The sequence below is a fragment of the Gossypium hirsutum genome, chromosome D03 (genome assembly GCF_007990345.1).
Source record: "Gossypium hirsutum isolate 1008001.06 chromosome D03, Gossypium_hirsutum_v2.1, whole genome shotgun sequence".
NCBI lineage: Eukaryota > Viridiplantae > Streptophyta > Magnoliopsida > Malvales > Malvaceae > Gossypium > Gossypium hirsutum.
This window is the reverse complement of record NC_053439.1, coordinates 52,710,383-52,735,926: the sequence shown is the minus strand read 5'-3', so window position 1 is coordinate 52,735,926 and position 25,544 is coordinate 52,710,383. Positions and strand designations below refer to the sequence as shown.

General features: G+C 29.7%; 3 protein-coding genes and 1 long non-coding RNA gene across 7 annotated transcripts; 1 reads left to right on the top strand and 3 right to left on the bottom strand.

Moving 5' to 3' along the window:
* Nucleotides 1-600: 600 nt before the first annotated feature.
* On the bottom strand, nt 601-1,578 carry LOC107919624 (uncharacterized). The gene is made up of 3 exons (XM_016849048.2): nt 1,461-1,578; nt 1,076-1,300; nt 601-731 (listed from the first exon to the last, which is right to left on the bottom strand). The coding sequence occupies exons 1-3, from the start codon at nt 1,499-1,501 to the stop codon at nt 686-688; spliced, it is 312 nt and encodes a 103-aa protein (XP_016704537.2). The 5' UTR covers nt 1,502-1,578; the 3' UTR covers nt 601-685.
* A 6,603-nt stretch (nt 1,579-8,181) lies between these two features.
* On the bottom strand, nt 8,182-10,283 carry LOC107918846 (uncharacterized). 4 transcript variants are annotated; one of them, XR_001690261.2, is made up of 6 exons: nt 10,044-10,283; nt 9,430-9,524; nt 9,122-9,193; nt 8,743-8,788; nt 8,510-8,624; nt 8,182-8,434 (listed from the first exon to the last, which is right to left on the bottom strand). It is a non-coding gene; the product is annotated as an uncharacterized lncRNA (long non-coding RNA). The 4 variants fall into 4 exon arrangements; XR_001690262.2 differs by lacking the exon at nt 10,044-10,283 and having other exon boundaries at nt 8,186-8,434; nt 9,430-9,770; XR_001690263.2 differs by lacking the exon at nt 9,122-9,193 and having other exon boundaries at nt 8,189-8,434; nt 10,044-10,271.
* Nucleotides 10,284-11,321: 1,038 nt separating this feature from the next.
* Nucleotides 11,322-12,293, bottom strand: LOC107918594 (21 kDa protein). Its single transcript, XM_016848184.2, has one exon. It carries the CDS (start codon nt 12,246-12,248, stop codon nt 11,637-11,639), a length of 612 nt encoding a protein of 203 aa, XP_016703673.1. The 5' UTR covers nt 12,249-12,293; the 3' UTR covers nt 11,322-11,636.
* Nucleotides 12,294-23,426: 11,133 nt separating this feature from the next.
* On the top strand, nt 23,427-25,123 carry LOC107918720 (non-specific lipid transfer protein GPI-anchored 7). The gene is made up of 3 exons (XM_016848303.2): nt 23,427-23,885; nt 24,376-24,408; nt 24,728-25,123. The coding sequence occupies exons 1-3, from the start codon at nt 23,576-23,578 to the stop codon at nt 24,808-24,810; spliced, it is 426 nt and encodes a 141-aa protein (XP_016703792.1). The 5' UTR covers nt 23,427-23,575; the 3' UTR covers nt 24,811-25,123.
* Nucleotides 25,124-25,544: the final 421 nt, after the last annotated feature.

Genomic DNA, 25,544 nt, shown 5'->3' with positions numbered 1-25,544 from the left:
TGTGGTTGGTTGCGCCAAAATCAGGATACCAATTGGAATCAGATGGTGAAGATGTTGTCGGTTGAACAGACAGGTGACTAGATGAATTGGGAGAGAACACTCTACAGCAATGAGCAAGAGTCTAGCAAGAAGGAACCGGGGAAGAACAACCCGATCCATGCAAATGATGACAATTAACTTGTACTGAGTTAGACCCTACAACACCAGAAAAGTTTTCATCAAACCTGTGATAACAGGTCTAATCCGTGTGGCCCACCTTTCCACATAATTGACACTGTGGTTTAGTGCGAGATCAGCCCCGGCCATTACCACGAGACCGTCCCCGAGTCCAGCCTCGACCCTGTCCTCTATAGAGTTGCTTAGAACCATGACAATAGCTTGAAGCCTCAACTGACTGTTTCAAATCACCCTTTTGTCAGGCTTTCGACTCACCAAATTTGCTTGACAGGTGTAAAAGTCCATTTTTGCCCGGGCCCATACCAACAAAATAACCCAAATAATAAAATCCAAAATAAAATCCCAAGCCCATTTAACCCATCCTCAAACCCAAAACCTAAAATTAACCTAGCCCAACATCCAAGCCCAATCCCAAAACCCTAAACTCCCACTTGCCTCTTTCCACTCTCCCATGCTGTCTGCCACCAGCACCACTCCCACTCTCCCATGCTGTTTGCCACCAGCACCATCACACACCCCCATACCGTCTACCACCACCATGCCTTTTGCCGCACCTGCAAACAAGCAAAGGAAAAGGACAAAAAATGGAGCAATAAACATTAACAGAATATTGTATTTTTGGCTATAAAAGCCACAAGCAAAATCGAACCAGATGGGGAGAACTAAAAAAAAGAGGGGGGACTTTTGTAACAAAAAAAAAGAGAAGATTCGGCTTTTGAAAAAATTGAAAAAAATAAAAAAGGGGGCTTTAGAAGGTGATTCACCTTGTTTTTTTTCGATTGCGTTTCTTTATTTCCGTTCTATTTCGGTTTTTCTATAGTATTTCTTTCTCTTTTTTATTATCATTCAATCAACACATATATATAAGATAAAAAAATAAAAGTAAAAAGGAGTTTACCTGTTTCCGGCGGCGGTGGAAAGAGGAAGAACCGAAAGGTCTCTTTCGATTTCGGCCTTTTTCGCCGGGATTTCGGCTTTTCTAACCCCAGATCTGGACTCTATTCGCAAAAAGGAGAAAAATGGAGCTTTTTTTGGTTTTCCGGCCACCGTGAACGGCGGCGCCGTCGCCGGCGTCCGGCGACCGGTGCGGTGGCCGATGGCCGGCAAAGGGGGCTCTTCCTCTCTTTTTACGGACACAAGAGCAATAAAAACATAAACTTTGAATCGGAGAAGTAATTTTCGTTTCTTTATTTTTGTGTGTTTTTACATCTAGTTTGATTTCTTTTTATTTCTTTCTACTTACGAAAATAAAAACAAAAGAAATAAGGAGAGGAGAAACTCACCGGAGTTGGCCGTGACCGTGCCGCCGGGGTTTCTCTTCCATCGTCGGCCGTCGGTCTTGGTGGCGTGGTGGCACTCAAGGTATTAAGAAACCCAAGTGTTGGGTGTTTGAAAAAATGGTGGTTTGAAAGAAGGCAAAGCCTTTTTCCTCTAGCAAATTCAAAAAGTGAAAAAATAAAAATATAAAAACATTTTTGGTCTTTTTTTTTCAATCATGAAGGGCGCATTAGTGGGGAATCTTGCACATGCTTGTCCTTAATGGGTAATTTATGCATTTAGTCCCTCCAACTTGCGTTGAGGTGCAACACAACTTTTTATTTCTTTTAGATTTGGGCTGCAAATTTTGATTCTGTTTCAATCAGGTCCTTTGACCATGTGCGGTCATTTGCATTGAAACGCTGCACTCTGGGACTGGGGCATATTGCCTGATCAGTCCTCCAGCCTTTAGGCGCATTCCATTTCAGCCCCGAATCGCCTCTTTTACTTATTTGCGAATTTAAACCCCAAATTTTAGTTTAGTTTTCCATTTAATCCTTTATTTGTTATTTTAGTTATTTTATCATTAAATTAATTATTTTAATATTATTATTACTATTATATTACACTATTATTATTACTACTACTATTATTATTATTTCCTCATTTTGAAATATATATATACATATATTTTTTCATATTTTTTTTTATAAATTTATGTACATACACCTTTTTTTATAACGTATATACTTATATTACACATATATATATACATATTATTTTATAATCTATATACCTATATATGTAAATATTTATGCTTTTATTCTTTTATAATCCATATGCATATCTTTTGTTTATTTTCTTCATTTATTTATTTATTTGTATGTCCGTTATTATTATTTATTATGCTTTAGAATCTTTTTTCTTCATTTATTGCTCGTTATTGTACATATGTGATTAATTTTATTTACATACATATGACTTTTTATTTGTTCATCTTTTGTTTTTATCTGTATTATTTTGCTTACATCATCATCATTGAACTTAAATAATTGAGATTACTCTTTTAAAAATGATAAAAAACTCATTATCGAGAATTCAATATGTTGTGTCCTAACGCATTGGATGTGACACGTTGTTTTCTCGGAAAGAGGATTTTTCGAAATAAATGTAATATTCAATGTTTAATATTTTAAGAAATTGTGCCCTAACGTATTGGGTTGTGATTTCTTCATTTGATTTAAACAATTGAATATTCTTTTAGATTTTATTATACGAATCTTTTCAAATTCAAGTTTTAAACGATATCGGGAATTAAAATGGGATTGTGTCCTAACTTACTGGTCGTGATCCCCTTTTTAATCCAAGATAGTTAAATATCTTTTAAATAAGTATTTTTTACGTATTGGGAATTCGAGACATTGTGTCCTAACTTACTGGATATGATTCTCTTTCTCGGATAACGTGAAATATATCCCTTTTTCTGGAAATTTTTAACATTTTAATACATGGATCGTATTTTTTTTTAAAATTCTTCAAAGTTATCAATTTTCGACATTAAGACATTAAATAATCAACTAAGGTACCAATTTTGGGCGTGTCGAGGGTGCTAATCCTTCCTCGTGCGTAACCGACTCCCGAACCCATTTTTGGATTTCGTAGACCAAACTCGTTGTTTTAATAAAATCAAATCGTTTATTAAAAACAACCACTTTTGGTGACCCGATCACACCTCATCAAAAAAGATCGGTGGCGACTCCCATTTTCGTTTTTATCCAAGTTGACCCCGTTTTCATCCAAAAAATGGTGTCAACAACAGGGAACGTCTGTTAACAACTCCAACTGACGTGATTCACAATCAAGTAACATCTCTGTTAACAAATTAAGAGATAACGGAGTAATAGAAGCAAAAACCCGAATGGATTCAAACTCAACTGACAAGCCAGCTAAGATGATGCTTATTTGTTCTTGCTCAGAAATTAAACTGCCAGCAGCAGTTAGGTCATCACTAAGCTGTTTCACCTTAGACAAATAGTCTTTAACCGAAAGATTAGCTTTCTTTATTGAGTATAACGCATGACGCATGTTCGAAATCTTTATGTTTGATTTTGCACTAAATATTTTCTCAAAAGTAGTCCAGATATCAAAGCTGGTTTTAGTAGTTGTAAGATGAACAAGAAAATCACCTGTAACAGTCGATAATAACCAGGAAGCTAAAAATTTATCTTGCTTCCTATAAACAAGAAATGCTGGATTTTCAACCTGTTGACCATCAGAACCAGTAATAAAAGTAGGAGGAGGAGAAGTGGTACCTAGCACAAATCCTTCAAGATCATAGCCTTCAAGAATCAACAAAAGTTGATGTTTCCATAAAAGAAAATTATGTGAAGACAGTTTGATGGTGTCATGTTTGGAGAAATAGTGAACTGTCGATGTACAAACTCTACCATTTCCTTGCGAATGCTCAACATCCTTAGTGTTGGAGGAGTGACGCGGAGTGTCAGTCACAAGTGCTCTATCTGGAAATGCATCCATGGCCATGATAGAAACCGGGAGAAAGAAAGAAAAAGAAAAACTTTTGTTTACACCAAGAAAGTCTTAGCTCTCGATACCATGTTAAAATTTAAAATACACAGGAGAGAAGAATAATACTTCCATGCATTATCACAAACTGATTACACGTATTTAATGTAGGAATAATAACAGTTCCTTAACTACTTGCATAACGAACTGTAACTAACACTAACTAATAACAGAAACTATATTATTTCTTAATATCTACTAGCACAGCTCATCAATCGACAACGGGGAAGCCGACGAGCATGTCAAAGCAAATTCGTCACTATCATGTCCGTAGTCCGAAAAAAGTTCACCCCTAGACGATCCATCTTATTCCCACCAGCAAAACTGTCAAACAAGCATATAGCACCATCCAAAACACTTAGTGCTCGCTTTACTTCGAGTGTGAAGTCGACATGGCCATGGGTATCGATGATATTTATCTGATGATTCTTCTAAAAGGTAGTAGAAGCGACCCCTGTTATAGTAACACCTCTTTCCTGCTCTTGCTCCATCCGATCCATCGTAGCTGTACCCTCGTCTGCTCTTGCTCATGTCATATATTTGCTCCATAGTAGAGTATCATATTTATCAATCTATATTTATTGGTTTAATTTTTTACATAAAACAAATAATTAGATATTTTTAAATTATTAAAAATTAATATAAATAATTTAAGTGAATAGAATATCGAATATGACATGAGAAAAAAAATTATGGCATGCATTCAACGTCCAATAAAATACATTATTAATGTGAAAATAATTTTTTGTAAATTTATAATATATTGAATCTGCAAAAAATAATATAACACAAAATTATAAATTGGTATTCAAGGAAATAAATTTTATGCTTTATTGTTTTCCAAATTATTTTATGAGAGATTTTTTATTGTTATGAATTTTCCATGCTCATTCTTTTAATAAAGTTTGACTTTTTTTATGAATATTTTAAATAATAGTTTGTAATTAAATATTCAAATAAAATATTATTGATGTATCAGAAGGTAAGTGTCACAATTGTCAACAATCTATCTACTTAAAAAATTGATTATTTCTTTCTTTATGTTAATACATTACTATAGAAACTAATTATCATTTAATCATGCAAATCATATTTGATTATGCATTTTTTATGGTAAATTAAAAGCCAAGATTTTCCATTTTCTGGGATTTTGCATAGTATAAATACATGGTATTACACTATGGTTCTCACAAATTACAATCATCAACAAATCATTTCTTTTAAAAACCTCAACGGCTATACGAATGGAATCGATGCTGCTATTTGTGTTTTTATCAATGTTAGCAGACTCCTATCTGTCGCAATAAATGATTCTTATTTATACTCATTCTCGTAAGATAAAAGTGCCATCAGGATCTGATCCTATCCATAATCTTTCGAGAGAAACGGTTCCTATTCATGCTCGTTTTCGCAAGATAGAGGTGTCGTTGGGATCGGATCTTACATATAATCGACCAAAAGAAACGGTTCCTATTCACACTCATTCTCACAAGATAGAAGTGTCGTAAGGACCGGATATTATCCATAATCTGTTGAAAAAAATAGTTCCTATTCACACTTGTTCTTATAAGATAGAAGTGCCATCAAGAGTGAATCCCATTCCTAATCCTTCGAGAGAAAGGATTCCTATGCACATTTGTTCTCGCAAGTTAGACGTGCCGTTAGGACTGGATCCTATCCATGGTCCTTCAAAAGAAAGGTTTCCTATTCACAATCGTTCTCGCAAGATAGAAGTGCCGTCAGGATCGGATCATATCCATAATTCTCCAAGAGAAACGATTCCTAAGCACACTCATTCTGGCAAAATAAAAGTACTGAATCCTATCCATAATTCGTCAAGATAAATTATTCCTATTTACACTTGTTCTTTTAAGATCAAAGTACCATCAAGACCGAATCCTATCCATAACTGGCTGAAGATCAAATCATAACTATAATTCGTATTTAGACATAATAATCCTTCTTAATATTTTAGAAACTTATGTTAATGATTCTAGCATGGCAAATGGCGATATTAAAAAACCTTGTCAACTTCATTGCTGTTTAGATTAAATTATCACTAAGTACCTTATCACTCAGATTTCTATAAATTATCGATAATTTATTACTATGTAAGTATTAGGGCATGTTTGGTTCGCTGTATTGGAATAGAGGCGTAATGGAATAGAGGCGTAATAGCAAATCAATTGTTTGGTTGAATGTAATGGAATAGAGGCGTAATAGTATTCTTATGTTTGGTTGAATGGAATGGAGGTGTAATAGCATAAGGAAAAAAGCTAAAATAACTAGAATACCCTTAGCAGAAATTTGTTTAGATAAATGATTATTGTTATTGTTATTAAATTTTAATAAGATTATTAATATCAGTAATAAATAATTTAATCATATTTTAACATAATTATTATTAAATATAATTTAATAAAAATACATAATTTAATAAAATTCTTAATATTAGATATTCTTAATATTAAATTACTAAAATCATAATATATAATACTATAAAATATAATTTAACATAATTATTATTAAATATAATTTAATAAAAATATATAATTTAATAAAATTCTTAATATTAAATATATTCTTATATGAATTTACTAAAATCAAAATATATAATACTATAAAATATAATTTAAAATAATAATTATTAAATATAATTTAATAAAATTCTTAATATTAGATATTCTTAATATTAAATTACTAAAATCATAATATATAATACTATAAAATATAATTTAACATAATTATTATTAAATATAATTTAATAAAAATATATAATTTAATAAAATTCTTAATATTAAATATATTCTTATATGAATTTACTAAAATCAAAATATATAATACTATAAAATATAATTTAAAATAATTATTATTAAATATAATTTAATAAAAATATATAATTTAATCTAAAGTTTGAATGTGTATTTACCTAGCAAAAATCAACAAACTCTCGTGTAACTATAACCTTAATAATATATGATGTATAATTAATATTTCGTGACTAATTAATAGCATAGAGATAAATATAGTAATGACAAATTTATAGTATACGATTAAAATGCTAATAATTTATAGTAGACAATTAAAATATTATAAATAAAATAATAGTAAATGATATATAAGATAAATTAACATATAAATAATTCATATATTTAGAAGGAATAAAGATAAATTTAGTGTGATAAAATACAGCATTACTTTGAAATCAAGGTTGCGAATTAATTTTCGTGCAAGCTTTTCCAAACGCTATATTAATGATATTGAACAAGTAGTAATGTAAAGCTCTTTTCTTATATCCTTCAAACACTTCAACTGATTTCTCCATTTATCAGCAAAATAAAAGCCATCCTGATCAGCAAAACAACTTCCAAATATAGCATTTGATCCAGTCATCCTCATAAACAAACAAGTCAACCCCCTATTACAAGCCTCAGTTCCCAATAGGCAATAGGAGAAAAACAAGATTTCGGTGGCAACATAATTCCAAAATATATAAACATGCATTTAAAAACTTTTAGATCAAACATCAAATTTACTGGCAATGCTGCAACAAAGCTGCTTCGCCGCTTCAAAGTTGTTATCGTCAAAGGAGAAACTGCTCAGTCTATTAACCAAGGCATCCTCAGTAACTTGATCAAATTGGTACCTATTCCTGAACAACAAGTAGCCCTTACATTCTCAGGCTGAGATGACATGAGAGGCTGCACAAGTTTTCTGTTGGATGGATTAAAATTAATCCATCAGTAAGTTTTCAACAATATTGAATCCTCCAATTTGACATCAGTTTTCTAAAAATACTTAATAAAAATGTACAGGTCCATACTTCTCAACTAAAGAACACTTTATTGTATGTTCTTTTAAATGAAGTAACTTGTGAGCAGAAAACAAGCTTATTTTCACGATGGAATTATACAAAATGTTCATACATCAAAAGATCATGTCTACTAACCTCAAACTGATAACTCAAACAACAATTTGTTCAGTCATAACTTGCTTTAGCCATATGGATTATGGATTGTCAACAATGACTTCACTGCCTGCTTCATGTATCTCAGAGCAGACCGCAACGTTGCCCTAGCTTTCCTATCAGGAGTGCAACCAGATAAAATCATCTCTTCATATACAGCTGGGACCTTAATCCAAACCACACAGTATCTTTAAATAACAAAACATGGATGTTACAATTGTAAATAAATGATGCATGCAATGCATTACGTTAAGAACAACTGATGCAGAAGCAGAATTTATCAGACCAATACCACAAATCTGTTTGATCTTTCAACGTTTTTTAGTGGACAGGAAAACTAGATTATTTGACTTTGAACAATAAGGATGAGGTAAGTTCTTACACTCTAAATATAGTCCATAACTTCTTTATCTCTAATTTTATTGCCATCATTGTCAACAACATTAAAGACTGAAACATACAAGTAACTGGTTAACCCGGGATTTAACACACAATTCAAGCAGGTTTTAAGAAAAAAACCCTTACCATCCATAAACCATCCTCCATCAGATGATATGTATGCCTTTGTTATTGTAAGATTCATATCTGTAAGCACTTGGACAACTTCCAGGAGAATCCCATGTTTGTTGACACTGTCAACCTAACCAGAAAAATTCATATTTAAACCATTATAGATAGGTTGATAAACAGAGATCTAAGGAATTAATTAGCCACATAAGATAACCTAATTACAACAAAGGCAGAGGCAAGAAGCTTACCTGGATAACAGTGGCATCCTCACAAGCATTGTTGTCAATCACAACTCTGCAACAAAAATAAGCATACATCTCATATTAACCCTACTTTTTTTTTAGAGAAGAGAGGGGAGGGGTGAGGGATAGTCAGATCTCGGTAAGATTTAAGTTTATAGTTGTTTCAATAGATGGTGACTTACAACCGAGATTCAAATCTCCAATAACTATAATCAAATGACTCAACATAGTCATATGGGGAGAAAAAATACAAAAACAGCAAAAAGCAAAGCTAGCATGCAACTGATCCAAATGGCTATCTATAAAAAGGCACAAAATATTATTTGTGATGCAGAAAAGCGAAGGGCTATTATCTCGTTCTCATAACAGGAAGGACACGTTATACCTTATGAAACTTGTCAACACGGATAAGAGCTTTCATAAGTGTGGTATATGTGACAACGTTTGGTTTCACACCCTGTATGTAAATTGAACCAGATAATAGTGTCATAATTATGACCTAAAAGAATAGTACCAATAACTTCAAGGCAAGTAAACGAATGTAACAAGGTACTCACGTTTTCCTTCATGTATTGCAACACAGAAAATGCCTCAACAAAGCAAATGAAATGTGTGTGTGCGCAATAAAACTAATGAGATACCAAGTTTCAGTAGTAGGAGATAGATCTACAAGCTATGAACAAACTTACTTACCTGAAGAAACAAAAAACTCTTTTTGCCAGAATCAGAAATCATCAGATTATATTGAATGTTCTTTTCCTCTAACTGAAAACATATCACAGAAATAGCTGCAGCCAGAAAACAGATTATAAGGTGCTTCTGAAGTTACTTTTTTACTCTCCAAAAAGTTCTTTTTGACGTCCAAAACACTTCTAAAAGGGCTTTTGAAGTGAAACCAAAAAACAGATTATAAGGTGCTTCTCAAAGAAGTGTTGCCGTCTATATGAAACATGCTGGAAAAATAAAATGAAAATAGAGACCAAAGGCTGCCGCCCTCGCCTGGGCCAGGGTAGTGAGAAGTTAAGGTAATTCATAGTCCTTTACCTGGCATATGGAATTTGTTGATCAGGATATTATGGGATATTTTATGCTATCGAAAAAAGAAAAACGATGACGACCTAAAAGTGGATAACTGTTGCTTCTTAGAGATCTAACTAAAACGATTCTAGCATCTTTTTCTAGGCTTTTATTTTTGGAACACATGTTGATTTCCTCTTCCTGCATGTTATAAACTAAAACAGCAAATTCATGCAGACCATGACCGTAGCTGCAGTTTGAGAGCAAAAGAGAGTTAGAAACCGGTTTACCTTTCAGTTGCACTAACTTGGAAACCCACCAACTGAGAGCAAGCGAAAGAGTGACAGAGAGAAAAAAAAAAAGAAAAGGTTGAGAAGACCAAGTGTAAATTGTGTTGTAAAGAAAAAGAAAAGAAAAGGTTGAGAGACAGAGGGAGAAAATCGGCAGAAACCCCAAACTAAAAGGAAGGAACAAAAGACGGAAAGGGGAAGCGTCGATCGGGAGGGTAAAACAGGGTATAAAACTAAAGCAGCACCTAAACTGAGCGAAAAGAAGGAATTAAAAATCAGTGGATTTTAGGGATTAGGTCTATAATGTAATAGACCCGTATTAGCAATACACTAAACCAAATAAAAGAGATTAAAGGAGGATTAAGTGGGGCCCACGGAATAAGGGTGTATTAGATAGCCAATACACCCAACCAAATATAGTGTTACTATTAATTTATGAAATATTTTTAAGGATATATACTAAACTAACGTGAAATTCGATATAAAATTTTATATTAAATTTAATTTAATATGTAATTTAACATATTAATTTTGATTTTGAATAATTATATATATAAAAGTTTAATTGTAGATCAAATATATACTTAAACTTAATTTTGGTTTAATTTTTCACATTTAAATAAATAAAATCATCAACTTATTTTATATTAAATCGAATATATACATGCACTTAATTTTAATTGGTTTAAATTGTTTTGTATAATTTCATTTCAACCATAATCGACAGTTTTGTGGGAAAAGTGATTTAAACCAAATCATTTATTTATATTTAATGTATTGTAGTTGGTTGTGCATTGAATGCATTTTTCTAAATATAATTAAATTACGTGTAATTATGATACACTCACAAGTTGACTGAAAAGTTTATATAATAAATTTACAAAAAAGTTGATGTAAAAATAAAATATGGTTTTAGTTTAAACGGTAACTTGAGATGATGAAAATTATGATTTTTCGATTCAAATTTTATAATTTTCGTGATGTGTATGAGTCTTTTTTTTTAATATTAAAATATAAAAAAAAATTGATACCCTCAAAATAATATTTGTTACTTTGACAATTTTACAAATGAGTTGGGATCAGGTTAACAAGGACAAAGCGAGGAAATTTTGGTTGGGGGTATCAATTGTTGGGGGCTAAACTTGAAATTTTCGTACTAAAAGGATTAACTAGTACTACAAAATAATATGAGGGTCTAAAATTGCAATAAACTCACTTTATCCAAAGGAGACAAGGACCTACTCACTACTTCTGGATTTGTTCCTGCCAGTTAATGAATGATACCGACTTAATTTCACACACTTAAATTTCATATTCCTTTGGTACAATATAGTGCAGAAATTAAGAAACAAATACAGTTCACAACACAATCTGCAATCTCCTACCATCTTAGTTTGAGACAACATTTTTCTAATTGCCCTGTTTGTTTGATGATAAGCATACAACACCCAAAGCAAAATAAACATAAAAGCAGCCTAGTCGACCGAGTCACAGTTGATATCTAATCTTTGGTTGACACCAATCCCGAATTCGAACCTAAGATATACCTATATACATATTGATCTTTTTTCTCTTTGAAGTTTTCATGAGAAATTAAGGTAAATAGTAACCTTGAGTTGAGGCATAATTATTAATGAGAGCCAAGGCATTGCTTGTCAAATGTGCAACTTTAATGATACGTTTCCTCGCCATTGTCTTTGCATATCCATTCATGTTGTTCCCAGCAAATCCATCCATACAAGTATCCTCATCTGTCAGTGCCGCACTAACCCATGTTTGAACATCGCTCATCGTTAGTGAAATGTTCGAGCGACTAATGTGACCGAGTTCCCCTAACGACTGTTGCAGCTCATCCACCGAGTCCCCGATCACCTCGATACAATCAGCCATGGCGGCTGCTACCCTTGGTTCCAAACCGTGGAATCTCGAGATCTTTACCATCAACCTCGAAGTCGCTTTGCTGGCTCTAAGAGTTACATTGAGTGCAGTGTGGACTAACAATTTGGGGCTGGTGTTGATGCTGGTCGCATAGACTGAGAGGGACCGGTAACATAATTTGGGATATGTTGTGGTGCTGCATGAAGATTTGATGTATTCAACGTTTCTATCGTTGAGAAATGGTGGATAAGCTAAGGTTAAAGCTATTTGTGAAGTGAGGACGATGAAGAGGATTGCTAGTCCATGGTGTGAAGATGAGGCTTCCATTGCTGAACAGTTCAAGAGGAAAAAGTTATGGGTTTACAGTGGGGGAACAATGGGTTGATTTATAGACAAAATTAAGCTTTGTGGGTTCCCACAAATGAGGAAGAACAAAAAAATTAAAAAAAGCCTGATTTCAAGGGAGAATAAAGATATATGCTGGGTAAAAAGTAGAAATGCAAATAAGCAAGAAAAGATGCTGATAAAACAATCAATATAAAGCGTATCATTGTAATTATAACATTATCAGCTTTACAAAAAGGTGAAAGAGAGTGATTAAATTTGTCTATAAAGTAAGACATGGTCTTTCTTTATTAATCCTAGGTTTAAGAGAACCTCTTTAGAAAAAGATGCGAGGGAAGATTAATTTGAAGTCCGAAAGCATGCTGCGATTTCTGAGTTGAAAGTGATACTTACAGAGTCGCGGCTAAATCACCGCAGGAACTTTGAAATATCAGAGCAGATTAGCTATTAAAAAATTCAAAATTATTAGGTAAAGGATGTAAAAGTAAGACATGAGAAAGATCAGGGGTCAAGAACCGTTGTTGAAAAACATAAAAGCTAAAATACATGGCTGATAGTTGCTGATTGTGTTTTTGGTGACAAGCAAATTAGGTTGCTGATAGTTCGATTTGGAACCGACAATTATGAGACTAAATATCAAACTGTAAAATCTAACATAAATGATAAAAAAATGCATGATAATAACTTTAATAGCCAATGTTTAAATTTTTTTCAATTTTATCCTTCTTTTTTTGAGTTAAAATTGATCATTAACTTTTTGAAATGAGTCTAATCACTTTTCTTTAACGAAAATATTGAGTAAAATATTAATTTTTTTAATAATATTGGTATGGCAACTTATGTTACATGTCACTACTTGTCTTATATATCATATCAACAAATAATTTAAAAATAAAAAAAAATATGAAATACGCATGGATTGTCATGATGGTTTTCATGTTTAAAAATTTAATCATTTACTCAGTATTTCTATTAAAAAATCAATTTAACATTTTTTTCAAAAGATTAATAGTTAAATTTGACTCTTTTTAAAATATTGAGGATCAAATTTAGTCAAAAAAAAACAAACAAAACTAACAAAATATATAAATGTTAAGTACTAAATTTGATATTATGCAAAAAAGCTTTAATTTACTAAACCAACAAATTAAAAATATATACTTAAATTCAATTTCAAGTTGAAGTTTTATGAATGAAAAAATAGATTTGGAAAAACTTCCCCCATTCGAGGAGTTCAAGTTTTATGAAGGAAATGATGTAATATTGATTGATCATGAGTGGTTGAAAGTGATCAAATGAGGTGTAGTCTCAGCAAAAATTGATTTTGGCTAAAGCTTTTTCCTCCTCCTCAAACCCACATCCAACCATTACCTATGAATTTTCTGAGGTGGGAATAATCCAACATCATCCTCCACGTTGTAGATCAAAATAGCAAACTCGACAAAGAATACAATATACAATAAATTTCACCATGAAATTTAAAAAGAATTAAATTAAATAGAGAAAAATCGAATAAAATATACAGTAAAACTAAAAATTCATATATTATAATTACATACGATGAAACACGAAATTGAATATACAATAATTTAAAAACTTTAATCAACAAGTTAAGACCTCGTTGACGACGGTTCTATTTTAATTTATTTTTATATTTTATTAGTAGATCCTAACCCAAAGTGATTGGTGATACTTTGCATCAAGTTGGATGCATATGAATGAGAAAGAAAATGATTCGGAATTACGTTAATTTTAAGTGATTTGATTTGTTATTTGCCGTCGACCATATAGTTTTGGTAGTCCTTGATAGCTATTTTTAAGATAAAAATTACAAATCAATTTTATTTTCTCAAAAAGTTTGATAAAACGTGGTTAATTTTTTTTAGCTGTTCTTATATATAAAATATGTTACAAGTATATAATACTCAAATAAAATAATAAAAAATATTATTTAAGAATTAAACACAAGACTAATAAATTTATATAAAAATCATTTTTCACTCCACCAATAATTATTTATTTGAAATATTGTTATAAATATGTTTTTAATATAAAATATTTTCTTCCATTCATATCGTGAGTGTGATAAAATCTAATATTAATAATGTTGTTGATTGAGTTGGTGTCACAAGTAAACTTGATGCTAGTTCAAGATTGATGACAATACTATGATAAACAATTGTAGTCATTTAGTATCCTTAATCTGGTATATTTATGTGTTCAATTTTTTTTTTCATTTTAACATTGTACACATTTTATGTGTTTATTAATTAGTTTCAAACCAGACATTTTATTATTTATTGTACGTTATTTTTAAATATAAATATATTATTTTCATTGAAAATATATAATTTTATTTACAGTCATTGAATTAGATAATATATTACTAAAAATAAACCCACTTTTATAAACTATTGATGTTATGTTACTATCATTTGGCCGACTAGTGTGTACTATTGTTCCCTCCCATCTTTATAATTATTATTTAGATTAATTGCATCAAACATCCCTATTTTATTAGCTAAAATTTAGATTGATCTTAAATTTTAAGACATCCATAAAGTATTGTTTTAATAAAATCTTTTTGTTAATTTAGTCATATTTTTTGCGTTAAATGTTAACTTGAATTTGATGTGTTTAAAATATTTATTAATTTATACATATATTTTTTGAAAAAAAAAAGAATGTAAAATCTAAACTGACATTTAAAACAAAAGTTGACAATTAAATCACAAAAAGACATGATCGACACAATACTTTAGTTTGAATTTTCAATTGAAACATTAACCAATTTAAAATTTTATTCATAATTTGAGGATATATTTTAAATTAATCTTACCTTTTGAAGTTATAACAATTTTAATAGAATCAAGATTTGATCTAAATATTTAACTCATTTCAAATTAATTAGCTGATCTTAAATATGAGGACTCAAAATTTCCGGGATCTCGATTTTTCCATTGAGCCAAGTTCGGACATCATCTCCAAACTAAATTGAGCGTATTTTCATGTGTATATGAGTATAAAATAAACTAATGCATCTACAAAAAGAAGAGGTCGAGGAAAGGTAGAGATGGGGGCAGGAGAATCTGAGTGATAACGTGTTTCCAAAAGCATGCACATCAAAATTATGTCCATGCTGGTTTCACAATAACTTTACAGATTCCTTATCTACAATTTTCTTTCCTTCTTGCTTTATAAATTTATATTTCAAAATTCAAACTATTCAAGAGGTTTTGATGGGAGTTATCTATATTGATATGGCAAAATATTATCCTAGAGTCTAATTGTTGAACCAGATCAAAGTAGTCAATCAGATTAGAAATCGGTCTGAACAAAAGAGTTGAACCAGAATGAAAATCGAGTGAATCAATTTCATAATTTATTGAAAAGTTAACGGTACTTTGCCTCGGAGCAGTTGAGTTACTGTATTAGAGTGCAGGGGGGGATTTGTGTCCCTACTGAATTTTAAAAACTCAAAATTTAATGTTCAAATAATTGTAGGTTGTGGGAACGGTTTATGCAACCCATCTGGCCATAGCTGTGAAGCTTTGAAGTTTTTTCATGTTCCAAAGAAGTGACTTCAATCATTTGAAACCCGAAAATAGTTTTTAGTGCTATGAATTCAACGTTTATCATCGATTTGAGAATGGAAGAAATTAAAATTGGAAAAGAATTAATAATCCATAAGTAGGTTAATAAATAAACTATGCAAATTAATGCATGGGACAAGCAGGGTTGGATGACAATTGAATTGGGTTTACTTAATTAGTAATATATAAAAAGTGAAAAATATCAAAATTATACTTGAACTTTGATTTAATGAGTAATTTGATACATGAATTTTGATTTGATGTAATTATATACATGAATTTTCATTGATTTAATGAGTATTATATTGATAATTGTACTAGTGATTTGTGAAAATTGAAGCAAATCAAAATTTTACGTATAAAATTGCTCAAAATCAAAGTTGATGTACAATATTGAACATTTAACAAATATTCATGTATAGTTCTTATATAAAAACAATCAAAATTTTCAAAACCTATAAATTGAAACAAACTTTATCAACTTTTTTTACTTTGAATCTGGTTTGACGCAACTTATGAATAAAATCTATTAAAATTTTTATTAATAATAAAAAGATGTTGAGTAAGGTCTAGATTAAGGATAAAAAAACACTTGATAAATTGGTATGGCCCTATATTATTCCATCAACTTTTTTTGTCTTTGCACTTCACTCTCTCACATGATTTCACATTACTATGTGGGGACTTTAATCTTTTCATGCATGCCTTTCATGACTTTTTTTTAATTCTAAATACTTATTTTTATATATTTTTTTAAAAGTTTGTACAATCACATTTGTAAATAGATTTGTAAATTAGATTAATTTAGATTTTAATTTTAATTTTTTTCAAGTTTAGTTCATATTATTTTAAGTTAACATCAATCATTTCGATTTTTAATTTAAAGACTAGTGTTCTTGCAGATCTCAATTGTAAAGATTTTCTTCAGTTGACCAAGAGATTGAGCTTGCAAATGTCATGTAAATATCTTTTAGCCTTTATACTTTATGAAAGTTGTGAATTTAGTCTTTATATTTTAAATTGGTCATTTTTAGTTTTTAGATTTTTTTTTAACTTTAAAATTTTAATTCTCACCAAACAATAGCTACTAAATTCATTAAGTTCACATATTTCCAAAATCTAATGTGGTAAACATATTATCATATATTTGATGACATATCAATTTATTATTTCCACATATTACTTACTAAAAATTCAATTAATAAATTAATGATTGCCATTTGCATCAAGACTAAAATTTCAGAATTTAAAAAGTATAAGGACTTAGAATGGTCTAATTAAAGAATATGGATTAAATCTACAACAGTGCACATAATACATGACTAATAATTGAATTTAACTGTAACTGTTTAGTCTACAAATACTAAAATTTTAAAATCTGAGAAGTATAAGAATAAATCTACAACTTTCACAAAATATAACTACTACTAGAAAAATTTAACATCGTAAACTAAAAAAGAAGATTTGCATGGAAAAGGAGAAAGAAAGAAAGAAAAGGAACGGCGTTAAGTGAGGTGAAAATTTAGGTAAAACCATAATGGGATTCGGTGGCCTGCCTCTCCATTAAAGGGATACCATTAGTATCTCATTCGCAATGGCTTTTCAGTTTTCAACCTGCTTTTAACCACTCTCATCTTCATAACTAGATTTGGTAGACACCTTTTTTTTATTTTTATTTTTAATTTTTGATTGCATTAGCCATTATTAAATTATGGTCTTAATTTCAAAAGTTAAATTTAACTTAATTATTAATTTATTTTTATTTTGATGCTTTAACTATAAAAAAATTAATTTCGTTATTAATATTATCTGTCGAAACTATTTTCATGTTTGAAAAATGGGGATCGACTTTTAAAAATGAAAATGAGAGTCGCCACCGATCTTTTATTAAGGTGTGACCGGTTCACCATTAAAATGATTTTTGGTCTACAAATTTTGAGAAAAGCAGGTTCGGGAGTCGGTTACGCACGAGGAAGGGTTAGCACCCTTGTAACGCCCAAAATTGGTACAAATTAATAGTTGGCGAACATTAATTACCATGAGATGACATGCTATTTCTTTCTTGTACTTTAAATGTTTAATTACTTTTAGTTTTATTTATTTATTTTTATTAATTTAAAATAATAATTTTTTTATTTTGGGTTTTTAAAACTCTTGTTTTCTTATTTAATATTAATTCATTAAGCATAATTCAATGCATAAATTTTTAACGTGAATTTCCTTTAATATTGATGATATTTTTGTAGCATAACACGAATTTTCTAACATAATTAGTCTTTTGGAATGATTTGTATACTATTTAACAAATTTAGATACCAAATCGAACCCAAAAAATATTTAAGTGCAAAATTAGGAAAAAGAATATCAGGTACCAAATGTTATTAAACCAATCCTTTACTATTTGACTAGAATAATGGGCCGCGCATTGTTGGATTATGGCTGGAACAATGGCCCATCTGATGGATTTTTAGCTCTCATTTGGACCGTTATTCTCCACATAGAGCATAAATGGGCCTTTTGTATTCACTTCATTTTGTATTTTTATTTTCATACTATAAGAGAAAAATCTTTACCGAAATTAGTATCACGGGTTAATTAGTTATCAATCCAATTTTAAATATATATATACTCACTTTATAAAATAAATTGTATTATTTTCTAAGAAAATTATTTAAATAATTTCATTAATTGAATCAATGTCACTTATATTATAAAATGAAATTATAGGGTGTTACGTGTTTAATCATATTCAAGCACACAACTTTCAAATTGTTGCAACAATAACAATACAGATTAAATAATCATATTTTATCGATAGCGTATAATAAAGATAACATCCAGAATACTAATAATTTTTATAGAATTATTTAAAAAATTAAACTAAACCCCAAATCATAAGAATTCTAGAACAAAAATAGAAACTTCAAACATTATATAAATGGTCAACACTAAGAACAACAAACAATAGATTGAACATAAACTATATTATTGTGGTCTACTTTCATTTGTTAGATCAATGTTTTCGGCTTCTTTTTCTTATTTTTATTCATTCACTAATTAATTTATTTGTAATAAAACCAAAAGATGAAAATTAGAAAAAGAAAATAAGATACTTATTTACTTGTTCGTTTTGATTTCTATCATTGACGTTGACTGGGTTCTAGGCGAAATTCACCGATTAGAAAGAAAAAAACCTGTGATAAAAAGCAAACACGTGGCCTCTATCCTATTCTTTTATTTAATTTTGTAAGCTTCTAGTAATTCTTTTGGGTTCAAGATTATACATAAATTAAATTTGTAATTACAAACAATTGTTATAATAAACATCGATAATAACGGTAGAACGATCGTAAAAAAATAAGAAAAGAAAAATAAGAAACACAGATTCTACGCGAAAATCCTTTCGGGAAAAATCTACGAGCAGAGGAGAAGAAATTCACTAATGTTGAAACGAATAATACAAGAGGAATTTCGACTATATCTATTTAAGGGTTGAAAAGCTCTATTATAATCAAAGTCAAATAATAGAAGTATAATTATATACGGACTCAACTTATACGGTATGGTCCGTAACTATATTCAAGATCAATCAGAATGGTCAAAATATATTATAGAACATAAACTAGATATAAATTGAGAACTCACACATTATTTACATAGAATGCGATTCATACTTATGACCTTAAAGTTCTCAGAATATTAACCTTACCACTAAATTAATGCCTCGTTAGTTATAAGTTTATTTTAAAATTTGTTATTTTTTAAGAACAAATTGTTATTAATGATAATTATATTTTGTTTCTATCCTCTACTTTTTGTTTCGTTTTTAAAAATAATTTTTATGCAAATGCTTGTTAAATATCTAAAATTTTAATTTATTATATTGAATTCTTTTTTTTTTCATTAGAACTTTTTAAATTAATTAATTTTTCATAAAATAATTTAATAAATCCGTCTTACTATTAATATATAATTTTTTTAATTTTTTTAATTTCGTGTGAGATTTTTAATTTGCCTAACTTTTTTTTGTTTATCGTTTGCTAATTGCCGTTGACTAAAAATAAAGAACGTGGATTAATTTGATTGGTTTAACTTATAGTGAATATGACAAAAATGGTTAATATAATATTAAATATTTTTTTGAAAAAATATAATACTAATTTCTTTGTTAATGGGTAGGTAATTACCTAGGTAAGAAAGCGATTAAGTTCGCTGCGAGTAGGACCATTGATTTAAGATTGGATTAATTTTACATTAAGACTTCTTCTCTTGACTCCTGCATGCCGTCGGATAACGAATGACATTCCTTTCGGTTCAATTTTTAAAAGTTTGGATTTTTAATTTCATCAAATCTAACTTTTATATTTCTTGAATTTATCAATTTTAATTTTTATATTTTTTTCGAATTATAAAATTTCAATCACGAAATTTTATTATTGATATTGCACTATGTGTAAAGTTGTAGTTTTGGTCTCTATTGATCTCCATCGAAGTTATTCATACTTTTTTTAATTTCGAAAACTTTAGTTTTGATGCAAGTCTATTAACAATTTTTTTTTCATAATCAGTAATATATAAAAATAATAATAAAATAACCTTACACATATAATAATATATTTGTCACGAGCAAATAATTCTTACGATTCAGACTCACAGTAAAATGAACATATATAATCAATACACCAGATATTCGAATTCGAGGAGTAGAAATTGCATGAAAGAACTCCTTATTTTGTTTCCCCACCAATCAAGGTATAGTATGAGGCAATGTCGTCTCACGCGTTAACTGGATGAGATGGCACAGAGCCGTGATCGACGAGGCAATGGAAACGTTCCAGCATTCTTTTCAGCTTACGCATATATAGAAGCATTGTTGTATATTTGTCAGTTTCTGGTTGCACTGTAATGGAAAAGAAAGCAAGAAAAATATGCATAGAATTAATTAAGAACAATAAATGGATTGAAATATCAAATATTGACAACCCTACCCTATCCTTTCTGTCCACACCTTTTCTTTTTCTTGAATTCTCATTTGGATCATTTTATTGGTTAGGCCTCCCCCAGTCCCTATATTTTTCTTTAACTAGGGATTGTAAAGTATTATTTGTTGATGGGGTTTTATTTCTCATACTTGATCGAGAGTTAATATATCTTAAAAGAGCTAATTAGGGGTGTAATTGAGTTTAGCTAAGTATAAATAATCAATAGGAATGTTGGGGGTGGTTGGTTTAGAATTTCCAGGCTAATTCCAATATTACATTATTTCTAATTGTTGATTTAAATTAAGTCAAAGATGGAAGTAGTTGGGAAAATATAAAATAGGGGAGGCCAGCCAAATGCTCCTCCTACTCTAATACATAATTATTTTTAAGTCAAAGGTTATATTTTATTGCAAATCATTTCATTTTACAAGTTCAAATTATACTCTTAATAATTAAATTTTAAAAATTTGAAACCTTTTTATGTAATTTATTTCAATACTTCTTTTAATAAAATAGAATTTGAACGTAAAATCAATTAATTTTCTCGAAAATAGAATTAACTTAATCCTTAATGTGAATTGAAAAATAAATTAGAAGAAAATGTCAAACTCTCACCAATACAATGACCAAATTTAAAAAATATATAAAGAAAAATCATACACTTTGTAAAAATATATATAATAAAATCAAAAGATATTTTAAAATATTAAAAATTATATGATTGATTTTTCTAAGTTGTTCCAAAGTCTTCTAATAAATGCACGTAATACTTTCATTTTGAAAATTAATGTAATCCAAGTTAAGGGTAAGCATTCGATTGAATCGAGTGAAAAAATTCGAGTTGATGAGTCATATTTTATCATCTTAATTCGATTTGAATTTTTTTTCAAATCGAGTCAAGTAAAATGAAATTTAAGTTAAATCGAATCCAGTGAAATTGTTCGAGTTAAATTAAAAAATGAAACATGTCAAATTAAAATCTTGTTACAATATAACTAATTCAATATTAGAGCACATAAATTTAAAACCATATATATTAGAAGCTTTTTAAAAGCAAAATAATAAAAAAATGATAAACTTGAATAATTAATTAACTTATTTAGGTTCCAAAATTAAATTTCATTTTTTTTAAAAATTTAACTTTCTTTATATATTCTTTAGAATTTTTTTAAAAAATATATAAATTTTAAAATTTTTATAAATATTTTAAAATTTTAAAATTATTTTTTTCGATTCACCCATTCAAAGCATTTTACGCGAGGGACTGACGTTAATAGAATATATCATTTCTTGCTATGGAACCCGAAAATGGGTTGTCGATACCGCCGTACTAACAATAGATGCTGGATATCTTACGCGTAGACTTGTGTAGTAGTTCAACAAATTGTTGTACGTAGGACAGACTGTGGCACCACCCGAGGGATTTCTGTGAGTCCTCAAAAGAGGACGCTTCCGGAAAGAATTTTTATCCAAACATTAATTGTTTGTGTATTAGTGGATGATATATATATGGGTCCGCGGCGCATTGTCATTTGAAATCAAGATATTGGGCTTGGGCTTGTTGATCGATTCAACGCCTTTTTATATATATTTTTTAGAATTTTTTTAAATATAAATTTTAGAATTTTTATAAATATTTTTAATTTTAAAAATTATTTTGATTTTTTTTTTGTAATTTTTGTTGAAAGAGAAACCAATTTGCTCATTTTCAAAATTGACAAGGACCAAAGGGGCATTTACACTAATCTGTTATTCGAATTGTAAAATTCAACTCGATTTGAACTCGAGACTCGAATTACTTATTCAAGTTGACTCGAATAAATCGATTCGATTAACTCGAAATTCAAATTTATTTTTAATTTTTCAAATCGAATCAAATTTTATTCACGCCTAATCTGAGTGTATTATATTTCCTAATTTATGGAATATCATTTTCTTCTCTCAAACAAAAAATAATTTTTTTATTTTAACAAATTTCTGCATCCGACAGGGTTGAATTTTAAAAGCTTGACCAGTGATTTGGTTTTTCTCTCTAAACGATTGAATAGATTTGAACATGTGCCACTCTCATCGATGCATGTGAAACAATTCAATTCTATACCTCCAAAAAAATAGTATAATTTTTCTATTTGATTTAACAATGTATTTGTAATAATCATACAGAAAAGTATGGAATCCATCAATATTTTTATGATATACATAAATAATAATATTCTTAATGATCAAATCAATAATTAATTTTTAATTAGATAAAAATTAAATCTCTATAACTTATAGGAATAAAGAGCAAAACAGACTTATTAGATTCAATTAATATAAATTTTTGTATTTAATATAAATCTTTACATTAACCATTTTTGTATTAAAATTAACGGATTTTCCGGGGAAAAAGGTATTGGTTCGGGGCATATTTAACTACAAAAATAACTTAAAGGCTTGTTTAAACAATGTAAAATAATTTAAGGGTTTTGAGTTTATTAGCCAATAATAAATTTACTTTCATAAAACCAATTAGGGGAAATTAGGGAGCGTGAGATCAACCTCTATTATGTGCACGTACGTAAATTTACCTTCTTCTTTGTCCTTATTGAATCAAATACTTGTCTTAAACTCTGACCAAAGTTCTCCACAAAATCGGTATATAAGCACTAGCACGGCAGCCAGGGGAGGGCAGAAAAACAACAACAAAAAACACATACACAAACAGGGTCGAATTACAATTGAGAAAAACGCAATGGCTCAAAAGATGATGATGATGGCGGTCCTTGTGATATTAGGGACGATGATGGCAACGTTCACGGTTGCGCAAGAGACTTGTGCGCAGAGCCTGGTGCCTTGTGCTCCTTACCTTAACAACGCCACTGCACAACCGCAGGATGATTGCTGTAATCCTATCAAACAAGCCGTGGAAACTCAACTTACTTGCCTTTGCAACCTCTTTAACGACCCTACTTTGCTTTCATCTTTTAACGTCACCGTCTCTGAAGCTCTTAGGATCGCTCGTGAGTGTGGTGTCACTACAGATCTCAGCGCCTGCAACAACGGTTAGTGTTTCTAGCCACCACCACTGTTTTTGTTTGGATGAAAAAAAAATTGGTTGATACCTTCGTTTTTTATTTTATCATCTATGTTAATATAATCGGAATCGACTAATTAGATCAAAAATTGATTGGTATATCAATTTAAACAGTATTTAAGCGAACGGCTAGCAACCAGTAGAAAGCCAAAAGCTGGAAAAAAAACTGGCAATTGAACCAAGTTGCAGGACTTGTTGATGGGTTTAAACAAAGGGGTTGAACCAATATTTGAGTAAACTACTTAAAGCCGGTGAAAAAGGGCGATTGAACTAAGTCCATAAAATTTGAAGTACTTTTAAATTTTTAATTACTATCTGATCAAATTCGTTAAATCAAGAATTAGCAGTTTGACTGACTTGATTACTGGTTTGATCAAAATAAGTAATTTTTTTAATATTATATATTCAGTTAATGAAATACTAATTATTTATATTTTGGATTACGTTTCGTTACACAGCTACTTCTCCCACGTCTGCTCCACCCCCGCCAGGTAACAAACCATATTTTTAATTTCTTTTTCGATTAAACTTTCTATTTTTTTCCTTAGGATGCAAAAATAATATAAAATGACTTGATTCCTCGAATTTAAATTTGAACAACAAAAATAAACAAATTAAAGTTGGAAATTGATTTAAATTCGAAATAATTTAGAATTTTTAGAACCCAAAATTAATCAAACCTTAATTGGTGAAACCTAAAACCAACCCAATCGGGTTGTCTAATATTAGTATTAGCATGAACTACCTTTGCTTAGTTCTTCATCCTTAATTTCGTTTTTTTTTTCCATTTTTGCTTCTAAATTTTTACAGGTGAAAGTGGAGGTGCTGATAGGATAGTATTGACCGGAATCACCACTTTGTTCTTATTTTTAGCGTCTATAGCGTTGTACTAAGATGACATTTGGGACCTTGGTGAGCTGATGAGGATTTTATATCGGAGTAAATAATACAGAGATCATTCATATTTAGGCATTTCGAGTTTGGTTTATCTTGAGATTTTTATTGTTTGATACTCTCTTATGTATTTGTATCCTTATTTGATTAATATTGTTAGCACATATATTATTTATTCAGTAAATTTTATTGTTGTTGAATGTCATTGTCAGCATCATTTTGGGTGTCCAAAATTGTATTACTTATTCCTTTGTAGTTAAGTTTCAACTTTGGCATACTTGATAGCTTGATATTTTACTATTATTATTTATATATTCTTCATTGTTGACTTATTTGTTCACTTTTTGCTTATTGATGAAACTTGATTCACAGTCAGACATAGGTGAGGTTAAATTTTCAGAATTAGAATTGAATTATAATTATTCATAAGATTAAAATATAATTTTTATTATAATATTAAATTATAAATTTATAAGTTTTCAAAAAAATTAAAATTAAAATATATTATTGTTGACTCTTTGATGCCGCCTGTGCATAAAAACATCAACTAACGGATTGCTCACGTGACATTCTTTTTTACTTTTGGTTAAAGCTAGTGACCTCTTTATGGTTACTCTTAAACACTTTATTTATTCATTTATTTGCAACATAAAGATTTCAATGATAGCATAATCAACATTTGAGTCCTCTTTAAGAAGAGAGAATCTAAAATGGTAAGGAAAAATCATGATCA